This window comes from Staurois parvus, unplaced genomic scaffold (assembly GCF_062004578.1).
Source record: "Staurois parvus isolate SC_StPar_1 unplaced genomic scaffold, SC_StPar_1.0 ptg003601l, whole genome shotgun sequence".
Classification (NCBI taxonomy): domain Eukaryota; kingdom Metazoa; phylum Chordata; class Amphibia; order Anura; family Ranidae; genus Staurois; species Staurois parvus.
This window is the reverse complement of record NW_028321397.1, coordinates 1,347,236-1,368,592: the sequence shown is the minus strand read 5'-3', so window position 1 is coordinate 1,368,592 and position 21,357 is coordinate 1,347,236. Positions and strand designations below refer to the sequence as shown.

The 21,357-nt window shown below is 42.8% G+C and overlaps 1 protein-coding gene and 1 pseudogene across 2 annotated transcripts; one reads left to right on the top strand and one right to left on the bottom strand.

Annotated features, from left to right (window-relative positions):
- Positions 1–115: 115 nt before the first annotated feature.
- On the bottom strand, positions 116–21,357 carry HDIP1 (HDAC and MIER1 interacting protein 1). 2 transcript variants are annotated; one of them, XM_089667810.1, is made up of 4 exons: positions 21,186–21,312; positions 16,633–16,793; positions 1,615–1,711; positions 116–630 (listed from the first exon to the last, which is right to left on the bottom strand). In XM_089667810.1, the coding sequence occupies exons 2-4, from the start codon at positions 16,636–16,638 to the stop codon at positions 353–355; spliced, it is 381 nt and encodes a 126-aa protein (XP_089523936.1). In that variant the 5' UTR covers positions 16,639–16,793; positions 21,186–21,312; the 3' UTR covers positions 116–352. The 2 variants fall into 2 exon arrangements, with proteins under 2 accessions (XP_089523936.1, XP_089523935.1); XM_089667809.1 differs by lacking the exon at positions 16,633–16,793 and having other exon boundaries at positions 130–630; positions 21,186–21,357.
- LOC149427656 (U2 spliceosomal RNA) lies at positions 7,778–7,893 on the top strand (annotated as a pseudogene).

The following is a 21,357-nucleotide window of genomic DNA, read 5'->3' as shown; positions in this document are numbered from 1 at the left end:
CTCTTGTTACTAAATGCAGATTGCCCCGCCCTGTGTCATTAGGCAGGGAGGGGGGATTGTTGTGTATTGGCTTGGTGGGGGGGGGGGGGGGGGTGTCTGCTGATGTCTCTGGTTGCTAGATTTGGTTTGCCACGCCCTGCATATGCAGGGAGGTGGGTTGTTCCCTTGAATGTTTATATCTTGTATCTGTGTTAAAATAAAGCAGTCTATTTCCTGTTTTAATACAAGTCTGGTGCTGTTTCGTCTTGTATGGTCAGCGGTGATGTCCGTGGATCTGTGTTCGGACAGGGAAGCGGGAGTTTAATGGAAATACCCTAGTGCAGTCGGGGTCCGGTTCTGTTACAACCGCCATTTATAAAGGAGGCTGACCTCCCTTCCCCCCGTTGGCAGTACTAAAATGCAGAACCTTGGGTAGAGAACCTCTGGACAGTATGTAGCAATAGATACCTTTCTCCTCTTCCTGTTTCTTTGATGTAGCTGTTTTTGGCCGCCCTCTGCCTCGGCGCACTGCTTCCGATTGGCTATTGGATCGCGACCGCCGCCTGTTCTCCAGCTCTCTACTGACTGTAGAGATGATCCGCTCTCTTTTTATCCTTTCTGTCCGCCTTCTTTTAGGATCGGATCGGTTCTCTAAAAGAAACCAAGACAGGTAGTTTTAAGAAGAAGTATCCCGAACCCTTGTCATAGAATGGTTTAGAAGTGCTTGTATATACCACCATACAGCAGCCTATGCAGCTTAGGGAGGCAGTAAAAAAAAATGCATTTCAAACACCTGTTTTTACCAACCCCCCAAATGCAATAGTAAAACCCTATCACCGCCTAAACTTGCTTTTTTAGTTTTGGGTGGTCTGGAGAAAGTCTATAACCGGTTTGTGATCCTAGGGGAGACTTTTCCACACTTCCTGTACGATGCCATTACAGGTGAGGGCAAATCCCCCTAGGGAGACAGCAATAAAAAGATTCTAACCCTTCTCCATGCATCCAAAACTAAAGAACATAAATGTAGCTGGAGTTCTGCTGTAAAAGATGATATACATGAAATGTATTAAATATTTAAAAGGGAACTGAATTCTAGAAGCTGGGTCCAAAAAAATGCAGGTAGAGGTCAAAAGATTGGTCACCAGTATAGTCTGTGGTCTCCCTGCATCTGATTGGTTCACCCATTACTGACTTACAATGCCTGGTTCTTCAGTGTTTCTATGTGAAGGCGGCCATCTTGGTAGAGGCAGGGCCTTGTTGCCTCATGTCAGAGCATCCAGCAAAAGAACACTAGTGACATCACGAAATCTCACTCCTGAGACTAGCTGTCAGATGCAGCAGAGCCTTAGATCTCACACTGCAGATATCCAGCTATCAGAAGGTGCTTAGGCGCACTCGCAATCCACGGAAGCGCACTCGCAATCCACGGAAGCGCACTGCGATCAGGAGGAAATGAAGACAAAAGGGTACATTTCTCAGGGGACTGCTTCGATACAATTAACATTTCCAGATGTTCTCTATATAACATATCAAATCTTCAATTTCTATGTTCAGGTTCACTTTAACGTTTTGTGCATCTCCTTGCTCAGGTCGGACAATTAGGACCGTAAAATACAAGGAGGGTGAGACATATACCTGACGTGGGGTGTATCCGCTCCATCTGTCTGGCGTGTAGAAGTTTTCTACTAATAAATATGTATCCACAGGGACAGGACTTGCAGGCCACAGGAACCTGAAACGCAAAAACACAATTCATAAGACAGATCCCAAACATATCTATTTTTGTATAAAATTACTTTTTATTTTAAAAAGGGCTTTTTTTTCCACATGCAAATATTCATAGAGCAAACAATATGTAGTGGGCATATTCCAAAATGTACAGAAAACAGTGAAAAGCAAAAATTCAATACCAATCTGCATATTGTACAGAGCACGTACCCATATTGTATCATTTTTTTCTCGATTGTGAAACTCCAACCAACTCTAAAGATCCCTTGGTACATGAACAATTCTAGATTTGAAACCCAACGGAACTTTCTTTTCTGTTCTATATTCCAGGTGCATCGTGCAGGGGTGTGGAAATTTTTGAAAAAAAACCGACTTGTTCAGGGACTAAATCAGGGCCCCAATTTACTTGTCCCCCCTCATGACAATCTACTTGTCCAGATAAAAAAATGTTTTAACCAAAACCGTATTTAAATCGGAGGTGATATTAGGAATGTCGGGGGCATTTAAAAACAAAAGGGGCTTTATGGCGACTTAAACGTGTAATATGTTTAACATTGCGTGGTTTATCTCCTCCCCCCCTCCGCCTGTCTTCAGCGCCGCACCCAGGGACTAGCAGGGAGGAAAAAGACCTTGCAGTGTGATGAACACAGATTGGCTGCTCATCAGGAAAGGGGGGGGGGGTCAGGGCTTATCTTTTATCCCTTTCGCGGCCAGAGCCGTTTGTGCATTTTTTGCACAAGTTTAAAAAAAATCATTTTAGGCCTGAAGATTACATAAAACCCCAAACATGATATATTTTCTGAAAACAGAGACCCTAGAGAATAAAATAGTGGTAGTTCCAATTTATGTCGCATGATTTTACCACAAAATTTTAGTAAAAAATACGAGTTAATTTTAGGGCACAAAAAAAGCAATAAAATTATCCCATTTTTTTGTAAAATATAAAAAGGAGGAGGTTGCAGCGAGTAAATAGATATCCAACTTGTCAAACCTTAAATTTGTGCACACTCGTGAAATGACAACAAACTTCAGGACTCTATATTTCTATAGGTCGAAACTTTTAAAGCTCCTTCTAGGTCAGGGGTTAAAATTTCGAGTCCAGACCTACTGCCGGTCACAAAACTTATTCGCCACCCGGTTGCCCCACCCAACCTTGCCCAGGTCCGCCCCCCCAACCCCACCCCCTTAAAGCTTATGAAATTACATTTTTCTTTAGAATAGTCCAAAATATAAAACTGTATACAGTAATGTATATCCCAGCTCCCCTGTACTCCATTATAATGATATGACATGTATACAGTACTTACTGCCCCCCCCCCCCCCCAAAATAAAAAAACCCAAAACTTTTGCTTTTTTTTTTTTCAATCACATGGGGACAAAGTCCCCTATGTGATGATTCTTTGGTGACAGGTTCTCTGAGACATCAAGGATCTAAAAGAACCTGTGTGTCTCCCCTGTGCGCCGCTGAATGTAATGCAGTGCACATTGCACCTCATTACATTCTTTCCAGGGGATTGCATTACAATCTCTCAACGGGGACCCGGAAGTAACATTATAATGTCAGTACAAGAAGGGGAGGGACGTGTCCGCTCTTCTCCCTCCCCTCTAGCTGATGGCGAGCCGGATGGGCAAGCGGAGACCTCACGGGTGGGGCGAGCTGGCACTGTGTGGAAGTGCCGCCCGAATGCTTCCACCTGACAGGGCTAACGATAGAAACAAAAACCACCTGCCCGGCACGCAGAACTACACGTCCCGGGCGTTAGGAATCAAACATCCCTGAAAGGGGCCTATTTACTAAAGCTGGAGAGTGCAAAATCACACTCACTTCTGCACAGAAACCAATCAGCTTCCAGGTTTTTTTTTTTTTGCCAAAGCTTAAATGAACAAGCTGAAGTTAGAGGCTGATTGGCTACCATGCGCAGCTGCACCAGATTCTGAGTGCACCAGTTTTAGTAAATCCACTGCAAAATGTCCAAAGTCTTAGTTTGTTTTTTTTTTGGAAATCAGCCAAAGCCTGAGTAGAAAAGACTGTCCTCTGCCAACAGGGGCGGACTGACAACTCATGGGGCCCCCAGGTAATAGGGGATCATGGGGCCCCTGTGTCCTTGCCCAAACTCAAAAGAGCCTATGAAAAAGATACCAGGGGCATCTCATGGGGCCCCCTAATGACCCCGGGCCCTTGGGCAGTTCCCGAGTTTCCAAATGGTCAGTGCCCCTGTCTGCCAGCATTCTGCAGAGTGGGACCCTTGCTTTCTGTGTGGAAGCAGTGGTCTCTCTGCAGAGGTCAGACACATCCTCTGAGGAGTCAAACTAATGCCGGCCACACATGGGTTGAAATTCGACCGATTTTTCGTCCGAAAATCGGACCTACGAATAATCGGTCGATTTTAGCTCTGTTAGTGGGTCAATGGCACCAGCCGATTTTTGTGGTTTTCCCCTTTTTGGTGATCAGGCATGTTGGAAAATTCCTGAAAAATGACCGATTTTCGACTTAATGATGGGTAAATCGTACGATTGCTTTTCCTAACAAATATGCACATGAGCCGTGACCTGGAAGGAACAGAAGTTTCGCCTGTTATATGGGGTGTACTTTAGGACTCGGTCGGCCGATTTTTTAAATCACTGATGGCACCATCGGATTACCGAGCGAACGACATTTTCGATTTTTGGATGAAAAATCGTTCGGAATTCAAACCATGTATGGCCTGCAATTATAGCTCTGCAATTGGCAAAGCTCACGCTTCCTGCTGATTGGAGAGCTCTAGCCCTGACTCATCAGGGGGCATGTCAGGCCGATACCAGATCCAATTAAGGTGCTTACACTGCTTGGATTTAAAAATACATTTAAAGTGAAATTATACCCAAAAATGTTATATATTGCAGCTTACCAATCAGATGTGAGGGCTGCAATACTTTTCTTTTTAGGCTGTTCCCCCTCTGTTTTCACCTGGTGATCTGGCCAGTGACACACCTCCGGTATTAGAGAGCCCCCATTCTGGATGAAGGAGAGGACTGTTGGCTGTACTAGCAGATTTCAATACACTAACAAATTGAAGCCAAACTTCAGCTCACACTTTATATAATCAGTTACAGCAAACATTTTTTTTTTCCTTTTGGGATAAAGATTTTACATTAATAAATAAAACCAATCGTAAGCACCCCTGTCAATGATAAATGGTTTGTCTCAACCCTGTAACTGCTACATCTGAAAGAGAGCTTGTTCTATTGAAAAAAAAAAAAAAAAAAAACAGACTTACTGGCCAGATCACCTGGTGAAAATAAAAAAAAGAAATCCTTAAAAAAAAAAAAAACTACTGCAGCCCTCACATCTAAGAATTGGTAAGCTGCTGTATAATAAATGTTTGCTTTTGGGTTTAATACAGCTTTAATGGTGTATCAATGATTACAGAGCTGGAATAATTCGTGTCTTAGATCTGCCTGGAGGTCAGCTTTAAATAAACCAGGTCCAAGTTCTGAACAAAGTCCATGTGTACGACAACCGGACACTAGATGGCAGACTTGTCAAACTAATACTAGACATCCAGATGAAAGACAACAAGATAGAGAAAAGAAACAATTGACAGCAATGTCTGATCAATACAAAATCAGTACATAAAACTAATACAGGACGACATTCCATCGCAGAGGTGAACTCATTCTGCCAAGAACAATAAATGCAGAAGTGCGTTAGGTTCAGTTCACACTAGCGTTGAAAGCAGGCGTTTGAGGGGCGTTTTTATGAAAGCGATACACATTTCAGCACACAGTGCTGTTCACACTGAACCGTTAGCGTTGCGGCAAAAAATAAATATAAAAATAAATTTTATATGTGTGTATATATATATATATACATATACACACACACACACACACACACACACATATATACACACACACACACACACATACATATATACACACACACACACACATACATATATACACACACACACATATACACACACACACACACACACACACACACACACACATATACACACACATACACACACACACACACACACACATATACACACACACACATATACACACACACACACATATACACACACACACATATACACACACACACACATATACACACACATATACACACACACACACATACACACACACACACATATATATACACACACATATATATATATACACACACACACACACATATATATATATACACACACACACACACACATATATATATATATACACACACACACACACACATATATATATATATACACACACACACACACACACATATATATACACACACACACACACACACACACACACACACACACACACACACGACTTCCTAGCAATGGAGGAACATTTTATGTTGTAAAACCTCAAAACACACCACAGACTTCAGACCTCCACCTGCAAATCACTCAACACGTACTACCAAAGAGCCAACACCACCTTCAGGGAGGATTTATGTTTTCTCGGCTTCCAGGCTTTAAAAGTATAACTAAAATTCTATGGCTGCTTGGCTATGGGACAGGAAGTGAAGGGAAATCTCCCCAATAGGACACAGATGGCAAGGAAAAAAAATAATCAGATTGGGGTTATAGCCTGTCCTTACTCTATCCAAAATGGAAAAAAGTCCATCATCTTTTTTTTTACTTCGCAGTCACACTTGACCTTTTTTCGAATGCAACACACTACGGCATGCTGTCTCACAAGTGCGTCACCGGAGTATGTTGGGAGTGCCAGGGAAAATAAATGGCACCAGCGTCGCCACATTCTCACTGCTCCTGGTGCCCCCCTCCTTAGCAAGCCAGGTGCATGCACTTCCTAGCTGGACTGTGTGCATCCATAGACACACATAGCTCTGGTAAGCCACACCCCCTTTCTATGGCTCCCGCTGCTCTCAGTGTCTCCTATGAGACCAGGAAAAGAGGAGAAAGGTGTTGGAGCCAAAAACAGCACTAGAGAGGTGACAGGGGCCTTGTAAGCAATTAGGGATAGGATTGGGCAAGACAGGCAATGGTGCGTGCTTTTTTTTTCACACCTTAATGCATGGAATGCCTTAAAGTGGTTCTAAAGGCTCAATGTTTTTTTTTAACCTTCATGCATTCTATGCATGAAATTAAAAAACCTTCTGTGTGCAGCAGCCCTCCCTAACACTACTTGAGCCGCATCCCGCTCCAGCGTTGTCCAAGACAGCCTCGGTTCTCGCTCTTGATTGGCTGAGGCAGCCTTTGGCTCCCGCTGCTGTCAATCACAGCCAGTGGGCCAATCAGGAAAGGGAGAGGGTGAGGTCAAGCCACGGCGCTGTGTGCAAGTGGACACGCAGAGCCTCAGCTCGGGAGCATGCCTGCTCAAGGGCCCCTATAGCAAGCTGCTTGCTCTGGGGGCACCGGGAACACTGGCGGGGACCCTAGAAGAGGAGGATCATATGATGTATGAAGAGCAGGTAAGTATGACTTTTTTTTTTTTTTGAACACAAGACTTTTGTATCTCTAAAAGGTGAAAAAAAAAATAAACAAACAAAACCTTTTGACTTTAGAACCATTTTGACCATTCCCCTACTCTACAAAAGCATAAAAGCTTTTGTTTAGACTGTAGCTATTCTTTGAAGGCAAAGAGATAATATATTCTGCAAATATCATCTATTATTTATCAGCTGCAATGACTCTGCGATACTCAGAAACCCTCTCCGGATGGCGCAGTCTTTTAATAAATGAATGCAGCAGCATCCCCAATATAATCTGAACCCAACACAGCACAACGGTCTAAAAATAAGATTAAACACGTAAACATGAATTCAATATGATGGAAAAAGAAAAAAAAATTGAAACGGTCTGTGCTAACCCGCATTACAGCCAGCAGAGGGATCAGCAAACATCCGTTCTTGGAATGCAGACTAAGGATTAAAAACGCAGAGCGATCTAGGAAAAATAAATTCCGCTGATGGAAAACCTCCAGAGCTTGGAAAATATAAAGCAACTCACTGCGATGGGGCCAAGAAATCACAGAGGCCAAAACTAAACTTAAGGGGAGAACACACTATATTATTTAAAAATGTATATATATTATATATATCGCTTCTCGGCCTTTTGGCTAAGATCAAGTGTAGTATCTGTTCTTATCAGTGTCCAGTGGGGGTGCTCCCGGCCATTCTAGCTTTGCGGGGATGGCTGTTGTATAGTACCCTCACTGGTATGATGGGGGTCCGGAAGGCTAGACCAGAGGGACAGAAACCAGGGAGCGCCATGATTCGTTCTGGGGCCTTGGGAGTAATTCCTCTGGGAAAGCTGGAAAGACCCAGTACCTCCTGATTTGGACGGATCTACCTCGGTCTGGCCAGAGGCTGGGAAGGCAAAAAGTCCGCAAACTCAGTGCCCCCTGAGGAAGACGCTCTCAGGGGTGCCACTAGTAACACCTGGGTGTGGGACCCCACAGTGTGAAGATGACACATGGCCACTGTTTTTCACTCTTTTTGCACAGCGCCCTAAGGACCAGGCCTTTTGGCTAAGTCCAGGGCAATTTTTGCTATGGGCCTCAGGGCCTGGTCTGTGCACAATTTGTTACGGTACCACTTTTTTATTTTATATTTATTTAATTTATTCACCTCCCACGTTTGTCACTTTTTCTGTTACTTATGTGTGTGTTTTTCACAGGATGGAGGGTGTGGGTCCTCGGGCCTACCCTGAAGTCTAGGGGGAGGATGTGTGGCCTTTCGGTTCCTTCCTCCCCTGATCCCTAGGGGGTTTTCTCTCCGGGAGAACCCCCTGACCAAGTACTGGATGTCCGGCTTCGGCTGGGCATAAGGAACGGTGGTCCACCAGGCCTTTTGGCCAGGAGGACCAAATGGGAACCTTGTCCCTGTCAGGAGCTTCGTGCCCCGGGGGATCAGGGTAACGGTTCAACCCCTTCGGGGGTAGGACAAACACACCCCTAAGTGCACTTTTTCGTGTGGTGTTTTGCACTTGCACTTTTTTTGTGATCACTTACGGGTTTTTCGTTGTAGTTTGCACGTTTGCGGACTTAAAAAAAAAAAAATGTATTTATTTTATTTATTTATTCAGTAATATAGGTGGAGTGCACAACGTTGATCAATCACAGGTGCATAGCAATCAGGCCCTCCCAAGGGCCATATATTGAACATGTATAGCTTTGTCCATTTTTTGGATCACTCTTTCGTATGGTGATTTTTCAACAACAAAAGTTTTTTTTATGTGCAGCAATCCAATTTAAAAAAAAATTAATATGATAAAAATTATATATATTTATATTACACACACTTTTTTTCTTAATCATATATTATCTAGAGCATAATATATATAAAATGCTCCAGATATTTAAAAAAAAAAAAAAAAAAAAAAAAAAAACACACACACACACATATATATATATACACACACACACACACACACACACACACACACGCTTTTTTTAAAGATAAGCACAGGAGAACCTCCCAAATGCACTGAAAAGTGGTAAATTATTAACCATTTCAGAGAAATACAGAGAGTAGAAGCAGAGACAGCAGTAGGTGTTGAGATTAGCTGAGGTGAGTTGCTCATTAACATTTCTTTTGTTGTGGGAAGGTGTCTGGTGGAGGGAGTCATTAAGGTCTCCTGGCAGGGGGTCTTCATGAGGAATTGGAGGTGTGAATGGTCATTAACATATCTTCTGTTTCCAAGGGCGGGAGAGGTCTGAGGTGTGAATTGGTCATTACAATGTGTGACAAGCTTGCTAGGAACATCCTGTGTTCAGTGTTTTCTCCATTTGAGTACCTTCAAGACGCTTTGCATGCATTTTTCATGATGAAAAAAAGGCTCTGGACAGCATCGGGAACTGGAAGAGTTAAAAAAAAAAAAATTTCAGACGCAAACTCTTATAAATGCGATTTGCCGCGTTTTGCGTTTAAAATGCTGAACGCAAGTTTTCTGCGTTCAAAAAAACAACAGTAAACTCAAATGCCTGTAAAGGATTGCAAACGACGATGCGTACATGGACACAAAGGAAAACATTAGGGAGAGTTCAGCTGAAAAAAAACCCGCTGAACAGCTCCTGAACATCAGTTTATCAGCTGCAGTGTACATGAACCCTACCCCTTTAAATGAATGGCAAGTTTGTTTTTTGTTTTTTTTTTTTGCTGTCTGTGTACCATTGGGGAGATTTCCCTTCACTTCCTGTCCTGAGGTTGCAACAGGAAATGAAAAGTCAACTCCCCTGTGAGCAAAATTCTTACCTTAGGTAGTGGTCATGAGATGTCCCATTTGCAGGATCTAGCTCAGATGACAGCTCAAAATGTTTGGCCTTTACCTTCTGCCTCTCGGGCGGTGGTCACCAGGACAAAAAGAAGAACCAATCTTCCCAGCGGGGACACAGACAGCAACAAAAAAAGTGACATAAGGGGAGATTTACTAAGAATCTAGTGCAGCTGTGCATGGCGGCCAATCAGCTTCCAACTTCAGCTTCTCCAGTTAAGCTTTGACAATAAAACCTGCGTAGCTGCACCAGGTTTTGCACTCTCCAGTTTTAGTAAATAACCACCATAGAGTCTAACCTTCTCTACTCCATCCAAACCTAAGAAAAAAAAAAAAATAGTTTTTACCTTTACATCAACTTGAAAGCAGGATTATCCTCCCCTCCACTCCCTGCAATGTCCGTGAGCATCCTTCCTGGCTCATTGGAGGTTCAGAATCTTCATTGACCGACCCAGCATGGCACAAGTTCCGCGCATTTGCACAGGATATCATTCATCCCAGTACATGCTGAGATTGTACACTCAGCGGCTCGGTGAACACAGAAATAGGTGACAGTAAGTAGAAGGTAACATGCCTCCATTGCAGAAGAGATTTACTAAAACTGGAGAGTGCAAAGTCTGGTGCAGCTGTGCATGGCGGCCAATCAGCTTCTAATATCAGCTTGTTCAGTCAAAGTGTTACTAAATCCCCAACAGTACAATCAGTCTGTATATACAGTAAAGCATGCTTGTTATACTCACTGTGGAACCTAAGGGGTTAATCCTCTGCATTATGTAAAAAAAGTTGTTTGATCTTGTCTTCTCGGTTCTTCCCCTTCTTCCACAGTCCCCAATCCATCTGCTGATAAGTACAGAGCTCTAGGAGTCACTCTGCACATGCTCGGTTTACGGTGTATTGCTAGGAGGGGTTTTTTTTGCTTTTTGAGGAGGGTGCATGTGATCAGCACAGGGCCAATCAGCACTATCCAGAGGGTCAGGGGGTTATGCATCCTCAGAGGACAGTACGGCTAAATCAGTGTTTAGCTGGACACTGACAAAAGTCACTAGACTCTATACTGCTGATGAGAAAAGGAATTTAGCAGTTTATATTTACTAAAATAATCGCATTTCCATGTTGTGTGTACTGTGGGAGAGCGGACACAGTGAGTGCAGGGTCCGGCGAGAGCGGACACAGTGAGTGCAGGGTCCGGCGAGAGCGGACACAGTGAGTGCAGGGTCCGGCGAGAGCGGACACAGTGAGTGCAGGGTCCGGCGAGAGCGGACACAGTGAGTGCAGGGTCCGGCGAGAGCGGACACAGTGAGTGCAGGGTCCGGCGAGAGCGGACACAGTGAGTGCAGGGTCCGGCGAGAGCGGACACAGTGAGTGCAGGGTCCGGCGAGAGCGGACACAGTGAGTGCAGGGTCCGGCGAGAGCGGACACAGTGAGTGCAGGGTCCGGCGAGAGCGGACACAGTGAGTGCAGGGTCCGGCGAGAGCGGACACAGTGAGTGCAGGGTCCGGCGAGAGCGGATCTAGTGAATGCAGGGTCCGGGGAGAGCGGATCTAGTGAATGCAGGGTCCGGGGAGACCGGATATAGTGAATGCAGGGTCCGGGGAGAGCGGATCTAGTGAATGCAGGGTCCGGGGAGAGCGGATCTAGTGAATGCAGGGTCCGGGGAGAGCGGATCTAGTGAATGCAGGGTCCGGGGAGAGCGGATCTAGTGAATGCAGGGTCCGGGGAGAGCGGATCTAGTGAATGCAGGGTCCGGGGAGAGCGGATCTAGTGAATGCAGGGTCCGGGGAGAGCGGATCTAGTGAATGCAGGGTCCGGGGAGAGCGGATCTAGTGAATGCAGGGTCCGGGGAGAGCGGATCTAGTGAATGCAGGGTCCGGGGAGAGCGGATCTAGTGAATGCAGGGTCCGGGGAGAGCGGATCTAGTGAATGCAGGGTCCGGGGAGAACGTTTTGCTGAGTGAAGCTTCATCTCATTGACCAAGCTCTGGCGCAACTGCACTTGCAGAGGCTATTTACCTTTAATAAATTCACTCCATATTACATCTCTTCTGCAGTAAAAAAAAAAAAAGAAGAAGAAACACCTGCCAGGTTGCAGTTTTTTTTTTAAACCAGCAATGGTTGTAACACTTCCTTTCTACAAATGGGAAGAAGCCACCTACTCAGCAATGAAGCCCTTTATGGTCACATCATCCTTGAACGGTATCTCGCCTGTACTCAGTAAACATTTTATAACTTTATGAAACTTCCTGAAAATCTTATCAGTGCTGATCTCACTCGGACACCGCGCCGCTTACACAGTCATACTGCCCATTCCAGTCATTTATAATGTGAACTTCTCTATGAATACCTGCATTGTTGTTATGTACGGTAGTATGCGAGTTATTCTGCATCAGGCTTGGCTCACATGATTGCGTGTGCACACTCTGCGCAAGTTCCCATGCACCTCGTGTAGGGCAACCTATTTGTTTCAATGGTCCTACCCATGAAAAATGCGGGAAAAACACTCCCTGACCTTTTTTATGAAATTATGCGGCAGCATGCAGTTTGGCACGCACGTTTTCCGCTGCATGGGACTTTAAAGTTGAACAAAGGGAATTTTCTTTTTTTTTTGGCTATAGTAAGAGGATGGTGAGCCTTATCAGTTTTATTTGCCATCTGTGTCCCCATTGGGGAGATTTCCCTTCACTTCCTGCCCCATAGCAACAACAGGAAATGAGAGGAAATCCCTCTACAATGATGTTTTCACCAGAACTAGTGTCTCCATTGGAGAGATTTCCTCTCACTTCCTGTCCCATGTCCACAACAGGAAATCCTAAAAAAAAAAAAAAAAAAAAAAAAAAAAAAAAGAAAAAAGGAGAAGGAAAACCCTGGTGGTCACCTTCTTTCACTTTCGTTTGAAGTCAGACACATCTAAGACAGAGATAAATGCTAGAAAGTCTGCCAATTAGGAGAGCTCAAGCCAAAATATTTTTTGTTTCATTTTGGATAGAGTAATGCAGGGTTATGTTAGCATGTTTTGGGTTTTTTTGGGGGTTTTTTTGGGAAGGAACTTTTTTCCCCCATTGTGGATAGAGTAGAGTAAGAGAGAGTTTATTATTATACAGGATTTATATAGCGCCAACAGTCTGCTCGGCACTTTACAATATAATGGGCGACAATACAGCAACAAATTCAGTTCAATACAAGAGGGTAAGGAGGACCCTGGTCCTGGGAGCTTACAATCTAAGAGATTATAACCCGTCAGTTTTTTTGGCATCTGTGCCCCACTGGGGAAATTTCCCTTCACTTCCTGTCCCATGTCAACAACAGGATATCAGAGGAAAATCCTTCGAAGTGAGGGACTCCCTGGTTGTCACCCTCCTCCAATCACAGAACAATTTGTAGAAAGTCAATGGAAATCCAAAACTGTCAGTTGTTGGGAATAACAGAAATAGAAGGGGAATCTTCATATGGGGACACTTGTTCTGTGACAACTGCCTAGGAGAGGTTGTCCCCCGTGCTTTGGATGGATCTCCTCTCACGTCCTGCTTAATATGTATAAAGGGCAACTTGTTGTACAGGAAGAGTCTATTGTTTATCAAGGCTCAGAGAGGAATCGGATTACATATGAACTGATGTGCTTGTTGCAACACAGAGATTAAGGGGAGAGGTGATGTGTTTTCAGGCCCTGGGGGATACTGGAAGTCTAGGGCTTCCAAGATCCTATTGCTTATATATTACTCTGATTATTGTGCTGCACAAGAGGGGGATGGGAAGCCAAAATGTTGTCAGTTTGGATAACTTTACTCCACAGGTGAAACTCGAAAAATTTGAATATGGTGCAAAAGTTCATTTATTTCAGTAATGCAACTTAAAAGGTGAAACTAATATATGAGACTCATTACATGCAAAGCAAGATAGTTCAAGCCGTGATTTGTCATCATTGTGATGATTATGGCTTACAGCTCATGAAAACCCCAAATCCACAATCTCAGAAAATGAGAATATTGTGAAAAGGTGCAATATTCTCGGCTCAAAGTGTCCCACTCTAATCAGCTAACTAAGCCATAACACCTGCAAAGGGTTCCTGAGCCTTTAGTTTTTTTTATAAAGAGCAAGATATGGGAGAAATTTATATATATATATATATATATATATATATATATATATATATACACACATACATATACACATACATATACATATACACACACATATGTGCTGTCAGGGGAGGGGGCACAGACATCAGACACTTCAGGAAGTGTCAAATGCTAAATTCACTGCTGGAGGCTGCAGTGCATGCACCGGACATCATTGAGGTTACTAAAAATACCTTTGTTAAATAGACGAGCTGGGCTTATAGTTTTCATTTTAATATTAAAACACAATTGTGTTACTTATCACAGAGCTCATACCTTCCACATCATTTTCATAACATTTCTACTATAAAAGACCGGGAAAAAAAAAAAAGTGAGAAAACAAAAACATCCCAATGCTGAATGTTACCTCTCTGACTCAATTCCAATGGGAGGTAACGGGAGAAAAACAGAACAGAAAAAAAAGAATAATTGCAACGTCTATTCCTAGAACTGACTGTTCAATACAGAGATTTTATAAACATATACACATTATATATGTAATTTTTTTCCTCCCATATCAGTGTGTGCATATATATATGAGTAAATGTATATAAAGATGTGGGAGTAAAAATAAAAAAAAAAAAATTATATATATATTTTTTTTTTACTCCCATATCTTTATTTACATATATATATTTTTTATAAACAGCAAGATATATATATATATATAGATATATATATATATATATACACACACACATATATATATATACACACACATTATATATATACACACACATATATACACACACAGTGTATATATTTTTTAAAGAGCAAGATATGGGAGAGGAAAAAAAAAATGATAACTATACATAATATATATATGATAAATACAAACACACACCTCAGTTTACGAACACCTCAGTTAACGTAATTTTAAGTTTACAAATAAAAATCCATTGAAGATAATGGCTCGTTTTTTTTTCACAATACGAATGGATTAATTGGTTTTCAATGCATTTACATATTTTTTTTTAATCATGTCCCTGTATAGTATTTATGTCTTTCAAGTCCACTTTATAAAGAGAAATGAACAGATACTTTTACTTTTTTCTGACCTCCAGAATAAATTGGTTTTCAATGCATCTACAAATTTTTAATCATGTATTTAATGTCTTTAAAAGGGCAGCACAGTGGCTAAATGGTTAGCACTTCCGCCTGGCAGTACTCGGGTTGTTGGTTCGAATCCAACCCATGGCACCACCTGCCTGGAGTTTGCATGTTCTCCCTGTGCGGGTTTCCTCCCACACTCCAAAGACATGCTGGTAGGTGAATTAGATCCTGTCTAAATTGGCCCTAGTATGTGTATGTATGAATGTGAGTTAGGGACCTTAGATTGTACGCCCCTTGAGGGTTAGGGACTGATGTGAATGTACAATATATATGTAAAGTGCTGCGTAGATTGATGGCGCTATATAAGTACCTGAAATAAAGTGCACTTTATAAAGAGTTTTGAACAGATAGAAATTTTTTTTTTTACTTTTTTCTGACCTGCAGACTGGATTAATTGGTTTTCAGTGCATTCCTATGGGAAACCGCGTTTTGGTTTACGAATTTTTCGCAACATGAAAAGTCCCGCAGAACGAATTAAATTTGTAAACATAGATTCATAAAAGGTACGCCAGTATATAGAATGAGAACAGACAATTCTATATGGACACAAGCATGAAAAATCTCCAAAAATAAAAAATATGCAAAAACAGACAAAGAATACACCCAGGCATTTTATGCATGGACCCACATTGTATATACAATTGATACATTTTATAGAACACTAAGGCCCCTTTCACACAGGAGTTCCGTTTTTTCATCAGTTCAGACATGTTTTTTTCCAAGAAAACAATGGATTACTTCACATCAGTTTTCATCATTTTCTGTCCTTTTCTTTTTTCTAATGGAAGAAAAATAGGGTTTTCTTCCGTTCAAAAAATAAAAATAAAAACGGTGAACGGATGCGGATATTAATGGATGTAAACAGATGGTCATCCCTTTACATCCGCTAGTCCATAGAAATACATGGGTGTCCGTTTTTCATCCGTAAAAGGTCAGATGAAGAAACAGACATACATAACGGCCGTGTGAAAAAGGACTAAAACTGGAGAGCTAGGTGGACATATATATATATATATATATACACACATATACACACACACACACACACACACACACACACATATATATACACACACAGAGAAGACACAGATCCCCAGACTCCTGGGTTTAGTGTAAGTAGGTTTTTTCCAGCTGTATTTTCTGCTCATGAAGCGCCATACACAGGAGCATCTATGGGGGAGGATTGTGCATGTTTGGCCCACTGATTTCTATTATGAGAGGGACAAAAAAAAAAAAAAAAATTTATATATATATATATATATATATATATATATATATATATATATATATATGGTACTTGTATAGCGCCGTCAATTAACGCAGCGCTCTACATATATATATATTGTACATTCACATCAGTCCCTAACCCTCAAGGGGCGTACAGTCTAAGGTCCCTAACTCACATTCATACATACACATACTAGGGACAATTTAGACAGGAGCCAATTAACCTACCAGCATGTCTTTGGTGTGTGGAAGGAAACCGGAGTACCCGGAGGAAACCCATGCAGGCACAGTGAGAACATGCAAACTCCAGGCAGGTGGTGCCGTGGTTGGGATTCGAACCAACAACCCGAGTACTGCCAGGTGGAAGTGCTAACCATTTAGCCACTGTGCTGCCCCAAAAAAAAAAAAAATTATATTATATATAAAACTTTTTTATATTTTTTTCTTTAATTCTATTATCTTTAATTCTATTTGTTTCTTAGGATTTGCTCATAACATTTATAACAGCTCTAAGGATCTGTCTTCTATTTAATATATAATTTATATAGGTCTACCCATACCGCAAATTTATATATATATTTTCTTTTTCTTTTTTTTTTTTTTTAAACGTACACTATATATAAATAATATACACACAAACATTAAAAAAAATGGTGAGTTTTAGGTAGACATAATTATTAATATTTACATATGTAAAAAGATACACGGATCCCCACTCACAGCTGTATTATATGAGCAGACCTCTGAGATATTTATATTTTATGTATACATTTATTATCTATTTCATATTATAGATGGCGGGTGAGTCCAGCTATATATAACATTTTTTATATTTTTTTCTTTAATTCTATTTTTTTCTTAGGATTTGCTCATAACATTTATAACAGCTCCAAGGATCTGTCTTCTATTTAATATATAATTTATAATTTATATACAGGTGAAACTCGAAAAATTAGAATATTGTGCAAAAGTTCATTTATTTCAGTGCAGCAACTTAAAAGGTGAAACTAATATATGAGATAGACTCATTACATGCAAAGCAAGATAGTTCAAGCCGTGATTTGTCATCATTGTGATGATTGTAGCTTACAGCTCATGAAAACCCCAAATCCACAATCTCAGAAAATGAGAATATTACATGCAATCAATAAAACAAGGATTGTACATAGAACAATATCGGACCTCTGAAAAGTAGAAGCATGTACTCAGTTTGGGCCTCTTTTGCAGCAATTACTGCCTCAATGCGGTGTGGCATGGAAGCTATCAGCCTGTGGCACTGCTGAGGTGTTATGGAAGACCAGGATGCTTCAATAGCGGCCTTCAGCTCTTCGACATTGTTCAGTCTCCTGTCTCTCATCTTTCTCTTGGCGATGCCCCATAGATTCTCTATGGGGTTCAGGTCAGGCGAGTTTGCTGGCCAATCAAGCACAGTAATCCCACGGTCATTGAACCAGGTTTTGGTGCTTTTGGCAGTGTGGGCAGGTGCCAAGTCCTGCTGGAAAATGAAGTCAGCATCCCCATAAAGCTCGTCTGCGGAAGGAAGCATAAAGTGCTCCAAAATCTCCTGGTAGAGGGCTGCGTTGACCCTGGACTTAATGAAGCACAGTGGACCAGCACCAGCAGATGACATGGCTCCCCAAATCAACACAGACTGTGGAAACTTCCCACTGGACTTCAAGCATCTTGCAGTGTGTGCCTCTCCATCCTTCCTCCATACTCGGGGGGGTCCTTGGGCCTCTCCATTCTTCCTCCATACTCGGGGGGGTCCTTGGGCCTCTCCATTCTTCCTCCATACTCGGGGGGGTCCTTGGGCCTCTCCATTCTTCCTCCATACTCGGGGGGGTCCTTGGGCCTCTCCATTCTTCCTCCAAACTCGGGGGGGTCCTTGGGCCTCTCCATTCTTCCTCCATACTCGGGGGGGTCCTTGGGCCTCTCCATTCTTCCTCCATACTCGGGGGGGTCCTTGGGCCTCTCCATTCTTCCTCCATACTCGGGGGGGTCCTTGGGCCTCTCCATTCTTCCTCCATACTCGGGGGGGTCCTTGGGCCTCTCCATTCTTCCTCCATACTCGGGGGGGTCCTTGGGCCTCTCCATTCTTCCTCCATACTCGGGGGGGTCCTTGGGCCTCTCCATTCTTCCTCCATACTCGGGGGGGTCCTTGGGCCTCTCCATTCTTCCTCCATACTCGGGGGGGTCCTTGGGCCTCTCCATTCTTCCTCCATACTCGGGGGGGTCCTTGGGCCTCTCCATTCTTCCTCCATACTCGGGGGGGTCCTTGGGCCTCTCCATTCTTCCTCCATACTCGGGGGGGTCCTTGGGCCTCTCCATTCTTCCTCCATACTCGGGGGGGTCCTTGGGCCTCTCCATTCTTCCTCCATACTCGGGGGGGTCCTTGGGCCTCTCCATTCTTCCTCCATACTCGGGGGGGTCCTTGGGCCTCTCCATTCTTCCTCCATACTCGGGGGGGTCCTTGGGCCTCTCCATTCTTCCTCCATACTCGGGGGGGTCCTTGGGCCTCTCCATTCTTCCTCCATACTCGGGGGGGTCCTTGGGCCTCTCCATTCTTCCTCCATACTCGGGGGTCCTTGGGCCTCTCCATTCTTCCTCCATACTCGGGGGTCCTTGGGCCTCTCCATTCTTCCTCCATACTCGGGGGTCCTTGGGCCTCTCCATTCTTCCTCCATACTCGGGGGTCCTTGGGCCTCTCCATTCTTCCTCCATACTCGGGGTCCTTGGGCCTCTCCATTCTTCCTCCATACTCGGGGTCCTTGGGCCTCTCCATTCTTCCTCCATACTCGGGGTCCTTGGGCCTCTCCATTCTTCCTCCATACTCGGGGTCCTTGGGCCTCTCCATTCTTCCTCCATACTCGGGGTCCTTGGGCCTCTCCATTCTTCCTCCATACTCGGGGTCCTTGGTTTCCAAATGAGATGCAATAGTTGCTCTCATCAGAAAAGAGGACTTTGGACCACTGAGCACAGGTCAGGTCTGTTTTTCTTTAGCCCAGGTAAGACGCTTCTGACGTGGTTTGTTGTTCAGGAGCAGCTTGACAAGAGAAATACAACATTTAAAGCCCATATCCAGGATCTGTCTGTGTGTGGTGACTCTTGATGCACTGACTCCAGCCTCGGTCCACTCCTTGTGAAAGTCCCCAACACTTTTGCATGGCCTTTTCCTGACAATCCTCTCCAGGCTGTGGTCATCCCTGCTACTTGTGCACCTTTTTCTTCCACACTTTTCCCTTCCAAATAACTTTCTATTAATGTGCTTTGACACAGCACTTTGGGAACATCCAACTTCTTTTGCAATTACCTTTTGAGGCTTTCCCTCCTTATGGAGGGTGTCAATGATGGTGTCAGGTCAGCAGTCTTTCCCATGATTGGGATTCCTACTGAACCTGACTGAGAGACCATTTAAAGGCTCAGGAACCCTTTGCAGGTGTTATGGCTGAATGAGCTGATTAGAGTGGGACACTTTGAGCCGAGAATATTCCACCTTTTCACAATATTCTCATTTTCCGAGATTGTGGATTTGGGGTTTTCATGAGCTGTAAGCCATAATCATCACAATGATGACAAATCACGGCTTGAACTATCTTGCTTTGCATGTAATGAGTCTCATATATTAGTTTCACCTTTTAAGTTGCTGCACTGAAATAAACGAACTTTTGCACCATATTCTAATTTTTTCGAGTTTCACCTGTATGTCTACCCGTACCTCAAATTTATTTATATTTATTTTTTTCCCTTTTCATTAAACGTACACACACACACATATATATATATAATATACACACAGACAAAACATTAAAAAATGGTGAGTTTTAGGCAGACATAATTATTAATATTTACATATATAAAAAGATCCTCGGATCCCCACTCAGAGCTGTAATATATGAGCAGACCTCTGAGATATTTATATTTTATGTATACATTTATTATCTATTTCATATTATAGATGGCGGGAGAGTCCAGAGAGATATATATATATATATATATATATATATATATACACACACACACACACACATACACACAAATAAAACATTTTTTATATTTTTTCTTTAATTCTATTTTTTTCTTAGGATTTGCTCTTAACATTTATAACAGCTCCAAGGCTCTGTCTTCTATTTAATATATAATTTATATATGTCTACCCGTACCTCAAATATACATATATATATATAAATTTTTTAAACGTACACACACATTATATATATATACACACACACACATTATATATATATATATATATATATATATATATATATATATATATATATATATATATATAAAATATACACACAAACATTCAAAAATGGTGAGTTTTAGGGAGACATAATTATTATTTACATATATAAAAAGATCCCCGGATCCCCACTCAGAGCTGTATTATATATGAGCAGACCTCTGAGATATTTATATTTTATGTATACATTTATTATCGATTTCATATTATAGATGGCGGGAGAGCCCAGCTATAGTAATATCTCCATGTCTAGTGTGTACATGGTATACATACAGGAGATATATACACACATATGACACACTAATCCCCAGACTGGTAATATGTATATGAGGTCCTATTACTAAACAGGGGGGGGGGGTGTTGTGTGTGTGTGTCCCAGGCTCAGAGCAGTATTACTATTGGCCACCTGAGCTCCTCCAGCTGCAGAAGGACTACAATTCCCAGCATTCCCCCCCAGCAGCACAGTATGCCCATTGCCATGCGGAGCAGATCACTGTCACAGTGCTGCCCCAGCCGTGGCCCCCTCCCGCCTCACCTGTTGGTCGCACTGCGGACAGGACTTGGTGGCCATCTTCACTTTCTTGGCTCTGGCCACGGACATGCTCCTTCCCGCTGTGCGCGCCCCCGCTCCCGCCGCGGCTCGCTCCCGCTTTCTTAGCTACAAGCTCATACCGTCAGCAGAAGACAGCCTCAGGAGCGCGCAGGCG